General features: G+C 41.2%; 1 protein-coding gene across 3 annotated transcripts in view; it reads right to left on the bottom strand.

The window, feature by feature from the left end:
* Positions 1 to 25,148, bottom strand: part of LOC145346623 (solute carrier organic anion transporter family member 5A1-like) — a 167,376-nt gene that overhangs the window by 22,403 nt on the left and 119,825 nt on the right. For all 3 annotated transcript variants that reach the window (XM_080194114.1, XM_080194112.1, XM_080194113.1), the window contains 3 exons: positions 17,412 to 17,576; positions 8,270 to 8,468; positions 1,860 to 2,019 (listed from right to left, as the gene is read on the bottom strand). In XM_080194114.1, the coding sequence (XP_080050240.1) occupies positions 1,860 to 2,019; positions 8,270 to 8,468; positions 17,412 to 17,576 (524 nt within the window). The remainder of the gene's footprint in view (positions 1 to 1,859; positions 2,020 to 8,269; positions 8,469 to 17,411; positions 17,577 to 25,148) is intronic.

Here is a 25,148-nt window from a genome sequence, read left to right as displayed (position 1 = left end):
ATTTATTCCTTTTTACACTGAATCAATCAGTAGCTAACTCTTTTGTGCTGCTTGGGTAGTTATCCTCCTTTACACTACATAATTGAACAAACTAAAGACAGTATGTACTGTCACAGACCACCACTTTAACAGGATTTCCAAATAAAAAGAACCTGATGTCCTGTTACAGTTGAAAATGCAATGCCAAAGATATTACTGCAGTATAAAAGAGAACATTGAATCAACGGTCAACCTATGAACTGATAAGTGGCTAACATACAACTGCTAGGTCCAGGACTTCGAACTAGACAACTGTCCATTTGACTCAATTTCCAGGCGCCCAATAGCCATTGAGTTTACAGGAACAATTTAGACCAATCAGCCCCTCAAGTCTGTGACCCTCTAGTTTCAGATTCTCCAGGCAGAGAAAACAAACTCTCAGCGAACCTGACCGATGTAAAGAATTTTATACATTACAGTTAGGTCATTTTTCATTCTGCTAAACTCTAGAGAATAAATTCTTCTCAATTTCTCCTCATAGGAAATCCCTCTCAAAGAAACCAGAGAAGCCCCACAGTGCAGAAGGAGGTCATTCAGCCCATAGCGTCTGCACCAACTCTCCGAAAGAGCTTCCTACCCAAGTCTAGCACTGCCCTAACCCCATAACCCTGTGCATTTAGCATGGCTAATCCACCTAGTTTGTACATCTTTGGCATGTGGGAGGAATGATGTGGATGTGCCGGCGTTGGACTGGGGTAAACACAGTAAAAAGTCTGACAACACCAGGTTTTAGTCCAACCGATTTATTTGATACGAAACTCACAAGCTTTTGAGGGGAGAGTCCATTCACCTGACGAAGAGGGAGTCCCCTCAAAAGCTTGTGAGTTTACTATCAAATAAATCGGTTGGACTAAAACCTGGTGTTGTCAGACTTTTTAATGTGGGAGGAAACCAGAGCATCTGGAGGAAAGCCAGACAGATGTGGGAAGAACATATTGTGGCAGCATGTTCAGCACTGCTGCCTCACAGTGCCAGGGATCGGGTTCGATTCCTGGCTTGGGTCATTGTCTGTGCAGAATCTGCATTATCTCTCGTGTCTGCTTGGATTTCCTCTGGGTGCTCAGGTTTTCTCCCAAAGATGTGCAAATTAGCTGGATTGACCATGCTAAATTGCCCCTTAGGGCACAAGATTCCACCGATAATTTAGGAAAATGTAAAATTATCCACATTGGTAAGAAGAATGGAAAAGAAGGATACTTTTAAAAAGCAACCTGGAGACCCCTGTACACAAATCACTGAAAATTAATTGGATGCAATAAATGTTTATCAGACTGGTTCAGCACGGTGGGACAGTGGTTAACACTGCTGTCTCAAAGTGCCTGGTATTGGGGTTCGAATTCAGCCTTGGGTGACTATGTGAAGTTTCCACGTTATCATAGAATCTTTACAGTGCAGAAGAGGGTCATTCAACCCATTGAGACTGCAACAACAACAATCCCACCCTGGCCCTATCCCCGTAACCCCATGCATTTACCCTGCTGGTTCCCCTGACACTAAGTGGCAATTTAGCATGGCCATTCAACCTGACCCACACATCTTTGGCCTGTGGGAGTAAACCGGAGCATCCAGAGGAAATCCACGCAGACAAGGGGAGAATGTGCAAACTCTACACAGTGGCCCAAGCCATGAATTGAACCTGGGTCCTGGCGCTGTGAGGCAGTAGTACTAACCACTGTGCCTGCATGCTGCCCCATGGAAATCACCCATTGTACTTTGTTGTACAAAACCAAAACTGCCCTCAGTCTAATTCTGCTGAATGTGAGACTATCATGTGGGAATGTTATTTTGACATTCACAACTGCGTGGTAAGAGTTACTCACCCCTGTGCTTTCATTGACCACGTTTGAGCAGCCAGCCAAGCAAGGGCTGAAGTACGTGATCCCATCTGATCCACAGACAGGCTCGTACTCATGAATTCTGCATGCACAGTTAACATTGCAGCCACCTGTTAAATTTCTGTGTGCCATTGTAAGTGAAGGTCTGGAAGGAAAACAAAAGAGCTGTTACTGGCATCATTCCTTCTACACAAAAAAACCCCACAGAGCTTGCTAATTCATTACACATTTCAAATAGAATTACAGACATCAAGATTTATTTTTTGCTGACGATAGACAGGTTTAAACAGACATTAGTGACATCCATGTGAATCTGCACCCAGGCCGTTAAGTGATAGCTAATTATTCTGGAAGTCATATAAAGGGCAAAGTAATATTAAGGTAAGTATATTTCAATCATATCTTAACCATTTTCACTTTTTCCTTTCCTATGTCAATTGGTATAAGCTTTTTTTTGCCCTTGCTTTTTTCAGTGGAGATTGAGGATTTTATGAAGCAGTGTAGGCCATCTTGCTCCTCCAGCCTATTCCACCATTCAATGAGGTCATGGCTGATTTATAAACCAACTCCATACACCCACCTTCTAAACTTCAGGAAATGCAATCCCAGTTTTTTTATAATTGTGCCTTGTAATTTAACCCTTTCAATATGGATTTTTGACTTCCAAATAAAGACAGAAAAGTAAAAAATAGGATTTTTGGTCGCAAATGCCAATTTGTGGTACCTTCCAGATATCTTTATTTGGCCTTTTCACGAGTCAGGAAGACCTTAGGTGCAAACACTCACATGTATTCTGAGACCTGAGTCACTATGGTGAGAACCATAGGAAATTTGAATTTCTTTCCCCAAAAACTGCATATGTAACATTTCTATCGAGTAAGGAGATAGGCAGAAAGCAGGAAACTATATGCCAGTTAACCTAACATCTGTCATTGGGAAAATGCTTGAATTCATTATTAAGTAAGACTTTTTTTGTTCTTTTACAGGATGTGTGTTTTACTGGCTAGGCCACTTCTGGAAGGAAAACAAAAGAGCTGTTACTAGCATCATTCCTTCTACACAAAAAAACCCCACAGAGCTTGCTAATTCATTACACATTTCAAATTGAATTACAGACATCAAGATTTATTTTTTGCTGATGATAGACAGGTTTAAACAGACATTAGTGACATCCACGTGATATCTACTTCTAATTGCCCTTGAGAATGTGTTTGTGTGCCACGTTTTTAAACCGCTGAAGTCCATGTGGCATAGGCACACACAACACTGTTAGAAAGGGAATTCCATGTTTTATATAGAACAGCGATATAACTCCTAGTTGGGATGGTAAATGAAAATCATAATACTATCAGGCCAAGTCAACATGGTTTTGTGAAAGGGATATCCCGTTTGACTAATTTATTAGAATTCTTTGAGGAAGTAACAAGCAGGATGGATAATGGAGAATAAGTAGATGTGGTGTATTTGGATTTCCAAAAGACATTCAATAAAGGAGCCACATAAAAGGTTACTACACAACATAAGTGTTCAATGCATTAGGGATAACATATTATCATGTACCAAGGACTGGTAAGTTAACAGGAAGCAGAAAATCAGAATAAATCTATCAATTTCAGGTCAGTAAATTCTAACTAACGGAGTGCTACAGGAATCACTACTGGACCCTCAATAAATTACTTTCTATATTAATGACTTAGATGGAGACACCAACAATACAGTATATAAATTTGCTGATAACACAAAGATAGTTAAAAAATGGAAACAAGTTGTAAAGACGACATAAAAGTCTGGATCATGGAGAGTCCATTCATATCCAGAATTGGTATGGACGCTGGATCTGGAGGTCCCGCCTGCATTGCCAATAGAATCAATTTTTGCAAGTGTATATGGGGGACAGAACATGACTCCCACATGTGGGAAACCAGAACTCAGCATTTGAACTCAATGCTGAATTTAAGTAGGCTCCTATTTCATTGCAGCAAGAACTGCAATGAAATTTGGCCCATGATGTCTGTGTAGGTTTCCTCCAGGTGCTCCAGTTTCCTCCCACAGTCCAAAGATTTGCAGGTTAGGTTGATTGGCCATGCTAAAAATTGCCCGAGAGTCCTGACATGCATAGGTTAGAGGGATTAGTAGGTAAATACATAGAGATATGGGGTGGGATTGTGGTCAGTGCAGACTCAATGGGCCAGATGGCCTCTTTCTGCATTGTAGGGTTTCTATGATTCCATGAACTTAACCTGCAATTTGGGAGTTGAGACTTTTTAGAAAAGACAAAGCTCATGAAGGATGGTTAATATCTGTGCACCTGTCAAGCCGCCAAATTACTTAAAGAGCCAACTTTGGGGGGGGAAAAGCCTGCCTGTGTCTGCGAGTTGAAAGAAATCTGTTCCAGCAGTTTAAAAGTTGTTTGTTGACACAACCCTAAGTACGATCATTATATCATTATTAATGCTTGACTGCTTTCCGCAACTTGTCATTAATACAGTAGAGGGCTGTATGTTCACAGTTTGATTGACAGATCAAAGAGGTCATTAAAAGATTTTGTGGGATTTGGAATACAAATGTTTGTTTTATAAGGAATGGAGTACTTGAAGCTTTTAAAATTGATTGGATGGCCTTTCGTGAATGAGAGTTATTTTTGTATTGTGAAGTATAGAATTTTATTTTATTTTAGCCTGGTTTCTGAGCTCTGCCCATGGAGGATACTGGGTGAACTGGCATAGAGGAAATAAGAGCAAAGAGTGGTGATTGGCTGGTATTATTCCCATCTCTGTGCACCTTCCTTGGGAGCAAACGTCTTTTGAAAAGAGATTTAGATTGGTTGAATGAGTTGGAAATAAATTGGATGATGTAGCATAGAATAATGTGGGAAAATGTGGATTGTCTACTTTGACAAGAAGCACAAAAATGTAGATTATTATTGAAAAGGAAAGTGATTTCTGAAATCCATGTTACAGAGGGACCTGGGTGTCCTAATACATGAATCACAAAAGGCATACAGGTACAACAAGTGTGTGGAAAGGCATATGGAATGTTGCCCTTGTTTTGGAAGGGGAATGGAATATAAGGGTAGGAAGGTAGAGGTCTTAGTGAGATTGCATCTGGACCACTATGTATACTTTGGTTTCCTTAATTAAGCAGGGAAATAATGGTACTACAGGCAGTTCAGAGAAAATTCACTTGGCTGATTCCTTGGATGAAGTGTTTGTCTTATGAGGAAAAGTCTATTGCAGATTGTGTCTATAATCGAAGTTTAGAAGGATGAGAGATGGATGCTGAGAGGATATTTCCCCTTGGGGGTAATCTAAAACATGAGGACACAGTTTAAAAATAAGTGGATATGAAGATGAGCTTTTATTCTCAGAACTTTTACTTCTCTTTCCTGATCAATATGGAAGTTAAAGGTGCTTATGGTTGGGGGGGTTGTATGCGGGAGGGCAGCAGATAGGAAAGTGGAGTTAAAGCCACAGTCAGATCAAGCATGATCTTATCGACTGACAGGTCAGTATGTTGGGGCTGAATGGTCAACTCCTGTTTCCATTTCTCATTCTACTCTCCCACCTTTTCCACACAGCCCGGCAATTTATTTTCTCTCCAGGTGCCTATCCAATTTCTTTTTGACAGCCATGACTGAATCTGCCTCTACTATTACCAGGCGTGAACTGCAGATCTTAACCACTCATTGTGCAAAAAGCTTTTTCCCATGTACCATTGGATCTTAAACCAAACTCCTGAAGTCGGTGTCCTCTGCTTCATAAAATTTTAATAATCAATGTATCTGGACATCATTTTGAAAATACTCTTTCATTTCCTTATTATGTCCAAAGTGGATGACCTCGCATTTGCCTTCACTGAAATCCATTTGCCATTGTTTATTCTGTTCATTTATCAACATTTCTTCATCATTTTACGTCCATCTACACAGCTTAACAGTGTTGCCAATATCTGCAACATCAGCAAATCTGGATACGTGGCTTTCTATCCCATCATCGAAGTAATTAATAAATATGGTGAATAGTTGAGGATCCAACACAGAACCTTGTGAGGCACCTTGGGTCACATCCCCCAGTTAGAGTACCTGTCCATTATCCCATCTCTCTCTAGCAAAGTAGTCAATTAAAGACAAGTTGTCTTTAACACCACGAACTTCAACTTTAACTCCCAGTCTCTTTTTCTTTATTTATTTTATCAGGGAATATGGACATTGCTGGCTAGGCTAGGCTGGCATTTATTGCCCTTGAGAAAATGGTGTAAGTACATCCATAGTGCTGTAAAGAAGTGAGTTCCTGGAGTTTGATCCAGCGGCAGAGGGACATATGGGGGGTTATATCAAATGCCTTCTGAAAGTCTGTATGAATAACATTCATAGAATAACCCTGTCCACTATTCGAATCACCACATCAAACAATTTAATGAGTTTAGTCAGGCATGAACTATCCTTTCCAAATCCATTCTGGCATTCTCTGATAACTTGAATATTTTCAAGATGCTCAGTCACGCTATCCTTAATTCTCGACTCTGGTCATTTCCAAACAATAGATGTGAGGTTAACCAGTCTATGCTTCCCTGCTTTCCCATTCTTATCTGCCTTAAATGATGGAGTGAAATTCACAATCTTCCAATCTAAGGGAAAAGTTTCTGGAATTGAGAGGCTTTGCAAGATCATAATTGGAGCATCTGCAATGTTCTCACCTACTTTCATTAAAATTAAAGAATTAAGATTAAAACTACCCCAGTCTGTAGAATTGGCACTCTTTAGTCTCATGAAGCTGGATATACCCATTCTTCAAAGAACCCTGTTAATTTGATTTGATTTATTATTGTTAGATGCATTAGCATATAGTGAAAAATATTATGTTTTGCACGTTATACCGATAGAGCATACTGTTCATAGAGAAGGAAACAAGAGAGTGTAGAATGTTTTGTTACAATCATAGCTAGGGTGTAGGGCAAAAATTAACCTAATGCAAGGTCAGTCCATTCAAAAATCTGACAGCAGCAGGAAAGAAGCTGATCCTGAGTTGATTGGTACGTAACCTCAAATTTAGTATCTTTTTTCCTGATGAAAGAAGGTGAAAGATAGAATGTGCCTGGGGTCTTAATTATGCTGGCTAATTTGCTGAGGCAGTGAAAAGTTCAGACAGAGTCAATGGAAGGGAGGCTGATTTGAGTGGATTGGGCTACATTCATAACCTTTTGCAGTTTCTTTCAGTCTTGGGCAGAGCAGAAGCCACACCAAGCTGTGATATAACCAGAAAGAATGCCCAATCCATCACACAATCCAGCCTCCCACCCACTGACTCCATCTACATTTCCCACTACCTTGGAAAAGCAGCCAGCATTATGAAGGATCCCACGCACCCCAGACATTGTCTTCAACTGGGAAACGATACAAAAGTCTGAGATTGTGCACCAACTGACTCAAGAACAGCTTTTTCCCTGCTGCTGTCAGACTTTTGAATGGACTTACCTTATATTAAGTTGATCTTCCTCTACACCCTAGCTATAACTGTAACATTATATTCTGTACCCTCTCCTCCCCGTCTTCCTGTATGTACTCTATGAACAGTATGCTTTGTATAGTGTGCAAGAAATAATACTTTGCACTGTATGTTAATATATGTGACAAAAAAAAAATCAAATTAAAGCTGTTTATTTACTTCATAATTAGGTGCAAAATTTGGCTTGTTTTTGCCAATATTTATGAATGGATTAATCAGTAAGAGGATTCAGCTTTCTTCTTCTTTAATAGGAATCAAGTGCAGAGAATTGGAGCTGAGGCAGAAGATCAACCATGATCTTAGTGATTAGTGGACGAAGCTTGAGGGGCTGAATTGTTTACTCCCATTCCTCTTTCTTCTCCTGTTCCAAGAGAAACGTCATTCAGAACAGACAGCTCATTGTTTTAATAAGGACTCAACAATTGCCAGAATTTGAAGACTGCCATCAGCTGATGCCTCTTTGCAGAATAATCTGTGTGATGATCACGTTTAATCCTTACGACAATGTAAAGCAAGCACACAATAAATTCAGTACCATCCTGTCAATTCTCTACATTACACCGTACACAAGACCAGTCCACAATCTGTTCTTACATTGGAATCTACTGTTATGGATGCGAAAACACTTTACACATTTCATGCCACAAAACCAATACTATGTGGCCTATTTTGTCACAGGGAGGGTGGGATTAATCTTTTCTGATCATGAATCGGCAGCTCGTTGTACACCATGGCTGATTTTCTTTTTGTTTGAAGTCAACGCAGTGTGAAAGGGCCTGTCAATTTGCTATCATTGATTTTGCACCGCCACTGAAGACCAATTTCACCCTCACAGGCAATACTTTACAATACTGAACAGAAGGGTAAAATGTTAACAGAGATCATTCTTACCCTGTGGTATATGGTATATTGATGCCACCAAGGTTAATGGTTTCACAGCCAACAATGAACAGCGTAGAGAAGCATAACAAAGAAACCCCACTACAGATCATAGCGAGCTTAGCCGATTCACCAGCACCAAGCTTGAGTTTTTTGATAATGTAGCCCCCTAGGATAATGCCAACACCAGCACTGGGGACAATGATCACACCTGGAATTAAATCAGAGCATGAGTTTACAAACAGAAAACCGCCCTCCAATGAACATCTCTAACATTGTACTCAAACGCTTTGTGCTTACAAGTGTCATAGTTCACTACATTTCATCCCCCAAGATTGCTTAATTACTGGAACATAAGAGTCACAGAGTGGATGCAATTATTCAATACTTTGTTGGTAGCTTCTTTTGATAGCATATTTGACAATTAATTTCATTCACAAGAAATTGGTATAACAAAGATCCCAGAACAAACATGAAGGCATTGTGCTGGTTGCTCAATAATTGCTTACTGTTTCATGTTAGCACTCATGGTTAGCACTGCTGCCACACCACGCCAGAGACCTGAGTTTGATTCCCAGCTTAGGGCACTGGCTGTGTGAAGTTTGCACATTCTCCCTTATCCATGGGTTTCCTCTGGGTGCTCCGTTTTCCTCCCACAGTCCAAAGATGTGCAGGTTAGGTCGATTGGCCACGTTAAATTGACCCTTAATGTCAGGGGGACTAGCGAGGATAAATCCATGGAATGATGGGATTGTGGTTAGTGTAGACTCAATGGGCCAAATGGCCTCCTTCTGCACTGTAGGATTCTATGTCAATCTAATCCCATGCTCTATCTGATTCAAAATTCCAAGCTTCTTAATTGCTCCAATATGTGAAACATAAAGATCTGTTTTCAAAGATTTACCATGTCCTTAATTTACTGTCTGATCATTTTTGAATGAATTTCCGTCACCTTTTTATTCACCCAGTTCTCAAGTTGTGTTTAAAGAATTTCTCAGAAAGCCATTTTCAAAATTTGAGTAGTATTAGCTATCTGCTAAAGTTACTATGCCTAAAAAACTGAAATACAACCTGTTTCTGCATGTACCCTTTGGGGTGTCAATAGTAGTCATGATGTGGATGTGCCAGCGTTGGACTGGGGTAAATACAGTAAAAAGTCTGACAACACCAGGTTTTAGTCCAAACGATTTATTTGATAGTAAACGCACAAGCTTTCAAGGTTTCCCTCTTCGTCAGGTGATGAAGAGGGAAACCTCGAAAGCTTATGCATTTACTATCAAATAAATCGGTTGGACTAAAACCTGGTGTTGTCAGACTTTTTACTGTGTGCACCCTTTGGGTCAGACGGCGATCCAGTTTCAATTTATATTTGAATACTTTAATGATTAAAATGGCAAAGATGCTTCATAGAAAAGTCAAAGGAAAACAGTGGAAAGAAGAATTTGGGAGCCATGAATCGGCTAGGCTAAAGGGGCGGCAGGAATTGCTGGTATAATGGCAGGAATGATTCAGTGGAGGCACAAGTTAAAAAGGCTCAAGTTTCCAGAGAGCTGACTTTGCCATTTAAAGTTAATGGCCAAAATTCTCCCGTCCTGCTCATCCCAGGAATCGTAGAGGGTGAGACAGGAATATCAGTGGACCATTCAAGTTCCATTGAGCTTGGGCAGGAATTTCTGGTCTTGGGGTACTCACGGCCAGAAAATCCCGCCCAACTCACTTTCATTATTCAAAAAAATCCAAATGCTATGAAATATACTTCTGATCACCAAGTTTGTTAAGAAATATTAATACTGGCAAGAGAAGATCAGTAGGACAAAGGAACAAAAAGGAGATCAAATACTTTTTTAAAAAAAAGTAATTAATCTAAAATAAATGGGGAAAAGTCCAAAATTTGAAAATAAAAATTAAATATTGAGGAACTAATTAGCTGGAAATTCTGTAGCTCATAGGTAGAGCACCCAGCCATCAGTGACCAGAATATATAATTATAATTTGACAAGATTTGCATTTCTATAGTGCCTTTCCCAAACTCTCAGCATCTTTACAGTGCAAAAGAAAGCTATTCAGCCTACTGGGTGCACTGACTCTCAGAAAGAGAGTCTACCTAACTACCTAACTCCACTCCCCTGCCTGCTCCCCATAATCTTGCACATTCTTTCTTTTCAGCTGGCAACCCATTCCCTTCTGAATACCTCGATCAAAAATGCCTCCACCATCCTCTCAGGAAATTCATTCCAGAATCCAACCATCCTCTGGGTGAAAACTTTGCTTACATCACTTTTACTCCTTTTGCCATCTGTGCCCTTTAGTTCTTGGTGCTGTCTTGAGTGGGAATAGTTTCTCACTATTTACCCTCGCCATACCCCTCTGGATCTTGAATACATCTATCAACTTGCCTCTCAGCCTTCTTTTCTCCAAGGAAAACAGTCCTAATCTCTCCCATCTATCGTCATAGCTACAGTTCTTTATCCTTGGAATAATTCTTGTGAATGTCCTCTGTTCTCTCTCCAATGCCTTCGCGCCATCACACCCAAAACAGGACACAGTACTGCAGATGAGGCCTAACTCGTATTTACACAAGTTCAACATGACCTCCTTACTCTTGTACAAAATGCCGCTATTAATAAAACCTAAGATACTATATACTTTATTAATTGCAGTCTGCCATCTTCAATGCTTTCTGTACATATACACACCAAGGTCCCTCAGATTCTGCACCCTCTTTAGAGTTTCACTCTTTATATTATGCTGTCTCTCCAAAATCTTCCTGCCAAAATGAATCAGGACTTTCCAAACTGTCTTATAGCCAATTCTGATAAGGGCTAATTACAACTGACAGTGTTACATGAGAACACAAGAACTAGGAGCAGGAGAAGGCAATTCAGCTCTTTGAGCCTGCTCCCCCATTCAATATGGTATCCATTGGGGTAGTGAATTCCACACAATCATGACCCTTTGAGAGAAGTAGTTTCTCCTTATCTCTGTTTTAAATCTGCCATCCCTTATTCTAAAAGTTCTAGATTTCCCCATAAGAGGAAGATCTACATTGTCAATACTTTTTATCGTCTTATATACTCCAATTAGAACTCCTCTCATTCTTTAAACTCTAGCAAATATAGGCCTAAACTGCTCAATCTCTCATTATATCTCTCTGGAAACAAACTAGCAAATTCCTCTGAACTGCCTGTTACACCACTGATTAGCTCATTAAGGGAACCCTGCTTCATATCTCATGATATTTAAGCTCTGGCTTCTTGTTCAGTTAGTTACATCCAGCTCACGCAGCAAAGGGACACCAGGTAAAAGGTTCCTTCACGTACAACTCATGTGAGTGTGGTGACAGGCTGAATCAAAGGGAAATAACAAAGAGCTCAGTCTGTGAATTAGACTGTTTCACTCCCATGTGATAGACCACTGATTATAGGAAATTTGTAGAGTTAAAAGAGAAAAGCTATGTTGTAAATTATTGTAGTGCTGTAATTTACTGGTAATACTATCTAAAACATGCTCATCATGCGGGCCAAACAAAGACATCAAGTGAATCACAGATCACGCTTACAACAGGCATACTAAGATTCATTGTTAAACCTTGGTTCCACTATAAACTAATGCCCAGTTTTAATTATTGATACTTTCCCAATTGGTCTTCATGTTATCAACATTCATTTCAGCTGGAGATGGATGTGTTGTATCGGTTTATTCTGAGTCCTGGGAAATGCACAAGAAGGATTTTAACTGGAAGAATGGATGGGTTTGGATCAGGTTGTAGGTGAAACTCTGACAAATCTTTCTCCTGATCCAAACTTGCCTCTGTAGAACCGCAGAAAGAGGCCATTCAGCCCATCGTGTTTGCACCATCCAAAAACATCCTTCCTGAACCTCCACTTCTAATCCCTTCTGAAGATGAACTTTGAGGAAATCCTGGCCTCATATAGAAACATGGTTGTCTCCTGTCCATCTCCACGGCCACATCTGTCACTCTCTCCTTCTTTCCTATTCTACCATCTATGCAGATCTGACTTGCAGTTAGCAGCAGATCCCTTTCGTTAAGTGCAGATCTCCTTTAAGGACAGTAGACTGTCTTTAAGAGGAGCAGGCTGCCTTTAAGAGGATTCACTGTATGATATGTTCTCTATGAATGTTACTTGACCACCTCCTCACTGCTCCAGTAATCTGTAGCATGATCTTGCTCAGAACAAGGGTACAGTCAGGTCAATGAGACAACATGAGACTTGTGTTGACAGGGAGTGAATCCTGACACCTGCCAAGTTTTAGTCCATAATTGCTAAACCAGAATATTTACATACGAGTGAGAAAGTTACAGAATGTTTCAGTCATCAATAAAAAATGATTTCCCATTTATTTTTTTCTGCTGGTGATTGGCCTCAATTTAATTTTCCTTTCCCCTTTTATTTCTTCTGATGCCCTTAGCAACAACCCCCAGCAACTGTTATGACAGTTGAGCTTTGCTGTGTAACATCATATTAGGTGACGAGAAAATGGAATCCATTCTATTTGGCATGATTCACGATCTACAGCTATAAACACGGCAGTGGCATGAACTGGAACTCTGGTATAGCACCTGTCAAATATATTCCACTCCATGGTGTCCATGGCCAACAAAATTATTATTCTTATTAAGCATTCATGCTAGATCAAGTATCAAGTGGTCTCTACAGACTTAAAAAGAATAACTCTGCTTTGGGATCTGAGTCCACTTTCAATCTGGTGTCAACAACAATAACTTGCATTTTTCATCTCAATGCACTTCACAGGAATAAATTCAGACAGAACTGGACACAGAACTATAGGAGGAGCCTAAAAGCTCGGTCAAACAGGTAGGTTTTAATAAGGTGGAGAGACAGGGAGTGGGATTTTCCAGTCCCGCACACCTCAAGACCGAGGTCAATGGACCTTTGCATGGTCTGTGCCCCGCCTGCTACGATTCCCGTGACAGGCGGGACAAGAAAATTCCATCCAGAGGGCTTAAGGGAAGATTTCCAGAGCTTAAGACCTACAAAGCTGAAGGTACAACTGCCAGTGCGACAAATACAATGAGGCACACACAAAAGACCACAGTTGAAGAGATGTCGAGTTTTGGGGGGATTATAGGGCTGGAAGAGGTGATAGGGATGGAAAAAAAAAAACAAACAAAAAACAAGAACATAGAAGGATGTGAACACAAAGAAAATCACAGCACCACAGGACTAATGGTCAATGTTTATCAGTGAGCACAGAATGAGTGGGGACCAGGTGCGGAATCGGAAGCTAGCAGCAGAGTTGAACTGAAATTTATGGAGGATGCAAGTTGGGAGCCAGGTGAGCACTGGGGTAGTTGAATCAGGAAGTAACAGAAATGGATGAAGGTTTCAGGGAGGTGGGCTGAGGCATGGGTGGAGATGGGCAATATAATGGAGATGAAAGTAAGTGAAGTTAATAATGGTGAGAAGATGGGATTAGAAGGTCGGTTCAATGACAGAGAGGACGATAAGGTTACAATTCTGAGACAGTAATTAGGGAAGGGTCAATCAAAATCCATGTTTTTATTTGTAGTAAAGTTGAAGGAGATTTGTTGTGGCTTCAAATAATAATTGAGTTATTAACTATCTAACAGTTCTGCAATACATGTCTAGTCTCTCTAACCTTGCTTCAATTGAGATTCCTCCCTGTTCAGAACGTGCGCCATCACTCCCCAGTTGACTCGGCTTCCCACCCAACCTCTCCACAGAGTCTGGCTTGATCACATGGCCCTCAAAGGATTCACCACCAGACACACCTGGTATTCCCCTGTATCAGGCTCAACCCTCTTTCTCAAATGATCCACATACTTTTTTTTATATACAGCTACCTTGTATTTCCACAATGTATGAGACTGGCCCCATTCTTTCCACGGTTTTGCTTGCCACTCATGTCATTCCTGCACCAAAATTCCCGACATGACTAAATCATCAACCTGGAAAATTGTCCCTTTTTCTTTCTGGGAAGCTTACCTAGCCTCCACCCTCCTTGCCAAATCTGGAAATATCAAATCCAAACAGGCTCATAGGCAGCATTCCATTAATAATTCAGTTGGTGTAATCCTTGTGATTGCATTTGGCATAGTATTATATAATAGGAAAGTTGCTAAACTTAAAGGCGGTGGCCTGTGAACTTGTTTTTGCAGAGATGATTTGAACATTTATACAGCTGGTTCTGCCAAACCATTGGAAGCTGGGTGGGAAGGGGCTGACCAAATGAGATGACACGGATGGCAAAAATCTGTCATAACTTGGACATCCAGCCATTTTGAATGTGCATCAGCCAGGATGATGAACATATGTCCCACGAATGGTCCTGCGAAGTCCGTGTACAGCCTTGACCATGGCTGACCTGGCCACTCCCAAGGATGCATGTTTACCAGTGGTGGCAATGACTGCTGGGTTTCACAGCTCAGGCACTGGATGATTTCTCCACAGAATGTCCAGCCACCAAACATAAGTTTGGGCTACTGCTTTCACCCTTCATCTGGAGTGTTCATCATGCAACCCATGTATTAAAAGCCATTGCCCTGGGATGGTGCTATAACACAAGCATCCTCACCCACAATAGCATGTCATCGTCATATGGTATCTCCATCGACACTGCAGGTAGGGTCTAATTTGCTTTGACATATTGTAGCACCATCTTTGCATCACCATCCTAACTTTTGACCACAGTGAGTCCCTTTCGGCCCAAGTTTTTATGAGTTGCTGGGACTGGGAAGGTCTCTATCAGGTAGAGTGCCCACACTATTTTTTCTGGTACAGATGGTGACGGTGTCTGTGGCACATGGAGGTGGCTGAATATCACTGAATTCGATGTTTGCATCCCTGACTTATGCAGGGTAGAGTAACTGTACGCAGTTAGCAGTAAAGCCCATCTCTGCACTTTCACAGAGGCAATTGATGGCACTGGGTTACCCTCTTGGAATAAACCTAGCAATGACTTATGATTTGATACTATGATAGAATCAACATATTGATGACACCTCCTCACTGAATGAATTACCCACCAGACTTTCTTTGTCAATTTGAGAATATCTTTTCTCAGCACCTGATGAAGTTCCCAACTCAAATGCAATTGGCTGCTTTATTCTGCCTGAAGTCTTATGGGACAGGATTGCTCCCATTCCATATGTTGATGTATCACAGGTAACTACCAATGGTTTGGTTGGATCAAAGTCCACAAGCAATGCCAATGAGTGACAGGCCTGCTTTACTTCGGCAAACACTTCTTTTTGTGCTTTTCCCCATTTCCATCATTGTTGCTTCTGCAAAAGCTGGTGAAGTAGGATTAAGATTGTGGCAATCTGTCACAATAATTCACCATTCCTAGAAATGATTTTAATTCTAACACATTTTTGGGCTGTGACAATTCCTTTATGGCTTTAACCTTATCCTCAGAGGGTTGTAAGGCTATCACGTCTATCCTGAAACCCAAGTATATTATTTCATCCACCTGTAGAATGCATTTTTCTCATTTCAAACGGATTCTCGTTTCTTTACATATTCTTATAACCAAGTTTAACCTGCGTTCCTCAGATGCGTCTTCCATAATTACAATGTCACCCAGGTAGACCACCGTGCTAGGAATGCCCTTTCCAATGTACACTGGAAAATGACAGAGGTTGATGAGACTCCAAAAGGTAAACGTGTGTACTTTGTGGGTGTTGACAGTAACTAATCGCTTAGAATCTTCATCCAACTCCAGCCTCTGATAGCCATGCCTGAGATCTAACTTGGTGTACCTGCAAATTGGTGTAGCGATCAGAATGGGGTATCTATCCTCAATTTACAGTTAATTTATAATCCCTACAGATTCTTACAGAAAACTGAACAGATTTTATGACATAAAAGTCTTCTAATCTTCCTACCTCTATCTTATGATGGATTGCATAAGGCACTGGGTGAGCTCAAAAGTAGTTAGGTGTTGCCTTGGGGTTCTAATAAATTTTGGCTTTAGCCCTTTTTAATCATCCCAGTTCCTTCTGGAAAATCTCAAAAGTATCTGTAAGTAGCTCTTGAACACCTCTATATTCAATATCTCCAGCCAGTCTAATTTTATCTCTTTCTATCAGTCTTGTCTCATGAGACAAGATCTGTGACCCTCAATCACTAGAACAGGCAATTATGCTGTTTGGCTTCTGTAGGTTACTGTAACTGACCCGCTGTTGTCAATGCTGTACTTCTACAGACGGACAAAATAGCTTCTGAATTACTCAATTTCAAGGGTTGCAACCTTTTCAGAAGTGTTGGAATGCTTATTCCCCTATGCCTATGGTCGTGGCTTCTGTGGCAACCTCCATTTTAAGAGATTGCTGTTTACCATCAAGGCTATTTCTATAGGAGGCACATTATTTACTTGGACCTGGCTTAATGTATATGATTTGGATTACTTGCTGGGCTCCTCAGTTTAATGAAATTAAACTAACCATTGTTGATTTTTTTTTGTGCATTCTGTCCTGCCTGCTTCATTCTGAACCATGCTTGAAAATGACCTTTCCTTTTACAATGGAAACATACATAATTTCTACACAAAAAAGTTTCTTGGGAGTACTCTCCCACACATTGAAAACAGGCTTCCATTTCCCATGCCGTACTACCGCTCTTGGGCTCTGCTTAGGCTGTTCATCACAGTAGCCATTTCCTGCTGCAAACTGTTTACCTCTTTGGGCATGCCTTATAGCTCATTCAAATCCTGCTCAGTGCATTCAATCACCTGGGCCATCTCCACAGCTTTTTCTAAAGAGATTTTAGTCTCAGCCAGCAGCCTTTTCTGTATTGTGAATATGTTGATCCTGCAGATCAAACAGTCCCTTAACATCTCTGATAAAGCTGGGGTGAATTTTCATTTATTCTGCCTCAATACAGTGCATATTGATGGGGGGAGCAAGCACCTATACAGGTTTACTTTCTGTCTATTTACGTCAATGGACGGGAAACTGGGCAGCTTTGCTTATGGGCATGCAAACCTCCATGTCTGAATGACCACAGGGACTGGACATGATCTAGTTGGTCAAATGTGAGGGGTGGGTCCATAGTTCAGTCATTTTGACCTAGGCCATGGACTGACAAAATCCATATTTCTGTTTCTAAAAGTAACTTTGAAACCCAAAAGGTTAATGTACTCATCTTACCAGTGTAAATGCTTGCATTAGATGCTGGGATGCCAAACTGAGATTCAATGAACTTGGGAATGAAGGTAATAAAAGCGGTGACGATGGCACTTTCTGCTGTGTATGACAAACTCACAAACAGGAATGTCATGTTGCTCAAGATCCTGACAGCAGCTTTGGGAATGTCTATAAAAATGACAAGAGAAACACTTTCACCATGAATGAAACACAATGGAGAGAAGCACCTACCGACACCAAGAAACTTTCTAGCTAATGTAATGCAGTCCATTCACACATTGTAAATGGCAATGTCTGTAATTCTTCTTAAAACGGATGGGAAATGAAGAAGGCAATGCATGCACAGTTCGCAGAACAGGTGGAAGGAACACTTGTACTTTACCATACAGTTCAACGGAATTCCTTTCTAAAAGACAACTCATTCAAACCAACTAAACCAACCAAAATAGAGAAAATACACAGGAACACAGCAAATAAATTTAATTCACAGATGGGCTCAGCATGTAAGCAATCTCAAGCTCGTTATGCTAAGTCTCCACACTTTCTAAGTAATGGATACGTTTTCATTAATATGGATAGCAACATACATAACCAGTCTTGTTTACAGCTTAAAATAGGTTTAAAAATAGAACCAAAAGCAAAGGAGACTTACCAAGATTCAAGATGACATAGTATCTTGTGATGTATTGCATACCATTGTGTAATCGTCACCAAGTTTGTATCAATGCCATAGTTGTGCATCAACTGTTATAAATGAACAATTTAGATCTACAATTCTTTGATGACACTTTGGTTGCTGTGACAATGTTGAGTATGGATTTTAACAGAACATAAATAAATAAAAAGCAGTGGCTGGAGATCAAACATTCAATATATGTTTTTGCCTCTATTTAACCAACTGAAATAGTTCCACAAAAAATATTTATGATGGGTCGAACTGAACAACTCATGGTGTAAATTAAAATGGTTTACCAGGAGGTTGCCTGGTCTGGAGAGTTTTAGGTATGAGGAGAGGTTGGATAAACTCGGATTTTTTCCACTGGAAAGTCAGAGGCTGAGGGGTGACCCGATGGAGATCTACCAAAATTATGAGGGGCATAGATAGGATGAATAGTCGGAGGCTTTTTCTCAGCGTGGAAAGGTCAACTATAAGAGGGCACAGGCTTAAGGTGAGAGGGGGTTTAGGGGAGACATATAGAGAAAGTTTTTCACAGAGTATGATAGATGCCTGGAACACACTGCCAGTGAAGGTGGTGGAAGCAGGCACGCCAGCAACATTCAAGGTGTGTCTCGATAAACACATGAATAGGAGACAAACAGAGGGACAGAAACTGTATATCGTAGACTTGGTGGGCTGAAAACCTGTTTATGTGCCGTTACTGTTCTTTGTACGTAATGATCAGATCACTTTCTACTTTATATAGGGTTCAATATTTTAGGCAAATAGTGAACCAGCGATGGAACATACACCACTTGAGCACTACTGACAGTAAAAATCTAATTTCTGGCATAGCTGACTTGGTTTCCTTTGAACCTGAAACATCTTTGCAATGAAATTGAGAAAGAAATAATCCACCTTTATAGAAAGCATTCAATACTCTTTGAATAAAAATATTCCCTTCATATCATGAGTTCAAAAGCAATCTAACAAAGTGAAGTGAAAAGCAATATCTGCGCTTTTAAGAGATTTTTTACTTTCATTACAGTTTCCTCCTCATGCTGTGTACTTTATCATCCAAGTGAATCTCTGACATTTCCTTGAAGGAGACTCAGTCACACGAGGAGAAGTAAATAACTCAGAATTCTATTCACCCTGTTATTAATCCCATCAGGGATAAACAATTGAATCTTTTTCACCAAAAGAACAACTTGCTTACTGGACCATTAGCCTCAGTAAGCCAGGGGCTGATGTTAAACTGTCAAAAGCATGAAACACTGCCCTAACACACCGTTCACATTGGTGTAGTTACATTGTAAGAAGTCTCACAACACCAGGTTAAAGTCCAACAGGTTTATTTGTTAGTAAAATCCACTAGCTTTCGGAGTGCTGCTTCTTCATCAGGTAAGTGGGAGTTCTGTTCACAAACAGCATTTCAAGACACAAACTTAATTTACAAAATAATGGTTGGAATGCGAGTCTTTACAGGTAATCAAATCTTAAAGGTACAGACAACATGAGTGGAGAGAGCATTTAGCACAGGTTAAAGAGATGTGTATAGTCTCCAGCCAGGACAGTTAATGAGATTTTGCAAGCCCAGGCCAGTTGTGCGGGTTACAGATAGTGTGACATGAACTTTAAGATTCCGGTTGAGGCCATCCTCATGTGCGCAGAACTTGGATATCAGTCTCTGCTCAGCGACTCTGTGTTGTCGTGTGCCATGAAGGCCACCTTGGAGAATGTTTGCCTGAAGATCAGAGGCTGAATGCCCATGACTGCTGAAGTGTTCCCCAACGGGAAGAGAACACACTTGCCTGGTGATTGTCAAGCAATGTTCATTCATCCATTATTGTAGTGTCTGCATGGTCTTCCCAATGTACCGTGCCTCAAGACATCCTTTTCTGCAGCACGTCAGGTAGACAACGTTGGCCGAGTTGCAAGAGTATGTACCATGTACCTGATGGATGGTGTTCTCACGTGAGATGACGGCATCCAAGTCGATGGTCTGGCACTTCTTGCAGAGGTTGCTGTGGCAGGGTTGTGTGCTGTCATGGTTACTGTTCTCCTTAAGGCTGGGTAGTTTACTGCAAACAGTGGTCTGTTTGAGGTTGTGCAGCTGTTTGAAGGCAAGAAGTAAGGGTGTGGGGATGGCCTTGGCAAGATGTTTGTCTTCATCAATGACATGTTGAAAACCATCCTCATGTGTGCAGAACTTGGCTATCAGTCTCTGCTCAGTGATTGTGCATCGAGACCCGAGACCAGAGACTGATAGCCAAGTTCTGCATCTATGAGGATGGCCTCAACCAGGATCTTGAGTTCATGTCACACTATCTGTAACCCCCACGAATTGCCTGGGCTTACAATATCTCACTAACTGAGCCAGCTGGAGACAGTACACATCTCTTTAACCTGTGCTTAACCCTCTCTCCACTCACATTGTCTGTACTTTTAAGACTTGATTACCTGTAAAGACTCGCATTCCAACCATTATTTTGTAAATTGAGCTTGTGTCTTTACATGCCCTGTTTGTGAACAGAACTCCCACTTACCTGACGAAGGAGCAGCACTCCGAAAGCTAGTAGCAGTACCACCAAATAAGCCTGTTGGACATTAACCTGGTGTTATGAGACTTCTTACTGTGTTTACCCCAGTCCAACGCCGGCATCTCCACATCATGGCTACCATTGTATTTACTCTGCCAGGCTTTTGTGGCTTTTGAGTTGAGAGACAAGAAACTCCATTAATATTGAGCAAGTTGGAAGCCTTCAAATTCAGTTTCTACTTTAGCTCTTTAAACTGGGGACTTCAGATCACATCATGCTGCTGTACATCGTGCCCAGTGCAAAATCTGGAAGTTAAACTTCACTGCCTTAATCAATCTGAAATTGCTGACTCAGACATACTGACTTCCAGTTTTGTTCTCACATTCCCTTTCTCTCCCACTCAGAATCTGGCTTTACATTAATATTCGTGGCTGAGTTTACCTGAAGCAAATATAATTAATCTTCAACTTAAGTATATTCATAAGCAAAGTCACATCCGCAGTTTAAAACTGCCACACTGATTGAATTTAGACCACGACATTAAGCAATGATTTGTGAATTTGATCATCACATTTCTAAAGGTAAAAATTGGAATTACTCAGCAGGTTAGGCAGCACCTGTGGAGAAACATGAACCAGTCAGTCGATGTTTCAGGACTGGGAGATATCTCAGATGAGCAGCATTTTTAAAGGAGAGGGGGGTCAGGGGAAGGAGGAAGGGGGGAAAAAAAAACACAAGAAAATAAATTGAATGACTTGTGAAATGCTTGGACAGAAAACAGGAGATGGTTAAATGGCAGAAACAATATTAGCAAAGAGAAGGAACGATGAAAGAAATCAAAGAAATAAAAAAAAGAGATAGATAGCGTGAGTTGCTGATTAACAGGTATAAAGCACGCCAGGGACCCGGGTTCGATCTTGCCTCAGGTGACCTTTTATTATGGAGTTTGCGCATTTTCCCAATGTCTGCATGGGTTTCCTCCGGGTGCTCTGGCTTCCCCCCACTGCTAAAAAGATGTGTCGGTTAGGTTGATTGGCCATGCTAAATTGCCTCCTAGTGACAGGGAGACTGGCAGGGTAAGTACGTGGGGTTACAGGGATAGGGCTTGGGTGGGATCATTGTCAGTGCAGGCCCAAATGGGCTGAATGGCCTCCTTCTACGCTGTAGAAATTCTATGATAAACAAAAAAGAAGGAATGAGAAAGCAGGAAAGTGAATCAGGCTCCAGTGGGCTGGGAGCAACGTGGAACAAAACTGGAGATCAACATCAAGAGTGCAGGGCATTTGTCTGTAGTTTTCTGAAGGGGATTTTCCAGCCCAAGTAACTGCTTTCTGTCCCAACAGCAGTTCCTCTCCCCTCACTTTGGAAGTGCCTGCAATCCCATCTCACTTTGCCAGCACCGAATGCCAGAGAATAAAGTGCATTTGTGTTTTGATGCTGTTAAAAGCAGAGTGAAAACTCGGGGTGTGGAAAGATGAAAGACAGATGTGTTCAGTGGATAATTTACATAATTCACATTAGGTTTCCCCAGTGTACAGAACACCATATTGTGAGTTGCAAATGCAGCAAGATTAGTTGAGGAAGTATTTGTAAATGTTGTTACAAAGAGGATCGTTTGGAGTCCTGCACAGCTGTGTGGGAGGAGGTAAATGGGCACATTATCTCCTGTGCTTGTGTGGGAATGCATCAGGGAAGGCAGCAGATGGCAGGGCTGATTGAAAAGTGAACCAGGACACAGGGGAGAGAATGGTCCCTTCAGAAACCTCTGAAGGGAGGAGTAGATATGTGGTGAAAATGGCAGAAAATGATTTATAAGCAAGGACTTTTGATGAAAAATTATTAAAGTTTAAAAAGTTATATATTAACTTAGTGCAAACAAAATCAAAGTAGCATCAGAAAAGGAAGTGAAAGCTAATCAATTTGCTTCCTCCAGAGTTATAAACATTGGAACTGTCACTGACCTAATCTCCTCTGGAGACCTTCCCTCACAGCCTCCAGCACATGGTTCCCTCACCCCAAACAGCCCACTTCTACCTCCTTCACAAAATCTACAAACAGCACTGGTAGACACGTCGGTTCAGCCTGCTCCTGCCCCATTCAACAGATTTCTTCCTATCCCTGCTGTCTTTTTTTCTCTTGTCTAGTTCGTTTTCCACTCTTATCCTGATTGGAATAATTTCATTACGTAGCTTCCAATTTCCATCCTTCTCTCACCTCCCAGCTCTGACTCTTCCCACTAACACTTTTGATATCAATCGATCTTTTCTTCTTAGCCAGTCCTTGGGACTATGTTTGGCATGCTTCCACTCCAGTTGGTGGGTTACATACAAACATAGGAACAAGGAGCAGGAGTAGGCCATTCAGCCCCTCGAGCCTGCTCCGCCATGTAATAAGATCATGGCTGATCTGATAGTAACTACAAATCTGCATGCCGCCTACCCTCCATCAGGTGAGTCACCTGATGAAGGAGCAGCACTCCGAAAGCTTGTGATACCAAATAAACCTGTTGGATTTTAACCTGGTGCTGTGAGGCTTCTTAATGTGCCTACATCTCCACATCATGGCTGTCACGAGGGGTAGGTGATGCTCGACAAGTCAGGAGGATGATGTGTTTGGAGGTTTGTACACTCCCTCCAATGCCCTAACTTTACCTCTGTGCTCCTGACAAAGTATCTCAATGTGTTTGCTGTCTCCCTGAATGAACCTTCTCCACTTGATCATAAGACAGGGACTCCCATGAGTTAGCAGGAATATTAGATTTCTTCAGGCATGTATACAGGACATCGCCATGGTATTCTCACTGCCCACCTGGGAGTTTCCTGTCGCAACCCAGTTCCGAGGAAAACAATTGCTTCGGCAGCCTGATGTAAGGTAGACAAACAACACTCTCCAGCCAGAAGAACTGGTTTGAGTGATTTTAAAGCCTCGATGCTGAACATTTGGTTTGGGAGAGAAGGCTGCAGTTCAACCTATGGGGGATTTTGTGAAGGCTGATGATACCACTCCAGTGTTTTGATGTGCCTGCTGTAGGTTGACAAATTTCTTAAGCAAATATGAGCATGGGATTCATGTTTGCTCAGTAAACCAAGACCTTAATCTCAAGATTCACATCCTAATCCTCAAATACTCTTCTCCTCAGTAGGCCAAGTATTCATTATAAATCGACTGAGTTCCACAGCTACTTTGACTACATTTCTTCATGTCCAGCTATGTGTAAATACTCTACTCCATCCCCCCAGGTTCTGTACTGACAGTGCAACTTTCTAAATTGTCTTCCTTCTTCCTCAATGAAGGATTTCACCCCCCCAACCTCAATTGACAGGACCCTTGAACATCTCCAAATGATACCATGCATCTCAGCTCTCATCCCATTCTCCTCCCTCCCACAACAATAATAAAAAAACTTGTCATCACCCTCCACACCATCAGCCTCCATATTCACAGTTCATCCTCTTCTATTTCCTCATCAACATGCCACCACCAAACTCACATTCTCCTCCCCTGACATATCAGCCTTCCAAAGAGACACCCTGGTTGATTCCTCAATAACACCAAACACTCCCTGCCTTTGTCACAGCACTTTCCCATGTAGGCACAAGAGATGCAACACCTGCCCCACTACTTCCTCCCAAGGCCTCAACCACTCCTTCCAGCTTTCTTGGATATACAATACCACATTCAAGATATGGTCTCCTCTACACTGGGGACACCAAATGCAGAGTGGATAATCACTTTGCAGAAAAACCCAGTTCAGTCTGTGAACCTAATTTCTGGTCACCATCATTTTCATTCCCCACCTTGCTTTCATGCTGATCTCTCTCTATTCAGCCTCCTACATTGTTCCAATGAAGCTCAGGGTAAGCACAAGGAGCAGCAAATTATCCTTCAATTAAATATTTTACAGACTTTCAGTCTCAACATCGAGTTCAACATTTTCAGACTGTGACCTCTGAACCTTTTTTCATTATTCTTTCCTCATTTTGATTTTTTTGGCTGTGTTTTTCTCTGCTGCAACACTAGGGGAGCACTTCCTGCACACGCTCAGTTGCAGTCTGTCAACTGGCAGCATTAAAACAAATAAATAAGCTTGAAATAGACTAACAATAAAGTTCAGATTACCTATTTTAGCTCTGTGCAGTCTTTAATCAATTGCACATTCTTGAAGCTAGCATATCAATCATTTAGCAACTGTTCCCCCTGCAAAGCGTGCTTCTGAGAATTCAGTAAATGATGAAGATATACAATCAGGATATTTCATTAAATGAAGTTCCCATCTTCCTATGTGGACAATTGATTGTAAAGTGTAGTTTAAGGTCACTATCTGGTGTAAAAAAACAGTACTTTGATTAAAATATTAAAGAACTGATTAAGCAATAAGAGTCCTATTATCTATCAACTAAGCAACCCAGCAGGCTTTGTAAAACATTCCCTGTCCAAAGCCACAATACACTGGATCTAAACTAAGGAGGCAGCAATCAAAGTTTCATTCAGACTGCGATCCCATCACAGGTTGGGAAATTGGATGAATCACTGCCTGCA

The sequence above is a fragment of the Carcharhinus amblyrhynchos genome, chromosome 8, assembly GCF_965287045.1.
Source record: "Carcharhinus amblyrhynchos chromosome 8, sCarAmb.v2.hapA, whole genome shotgun sequence".
In the NCBI taxonomy this organism is placed as follows: domain Eukaryota; kingdom Metazoa; phylum Chordata; class Chondrichthyes; order Carcharhiniformes; family Carcharhinidae; genus Carcharhinus; species Carcharhinus amblyrhynchos.
Note: the sequence above shows the minus strand (reverse complement) of the source record. Positions and strands in the feature narration are given on the sequence as shown.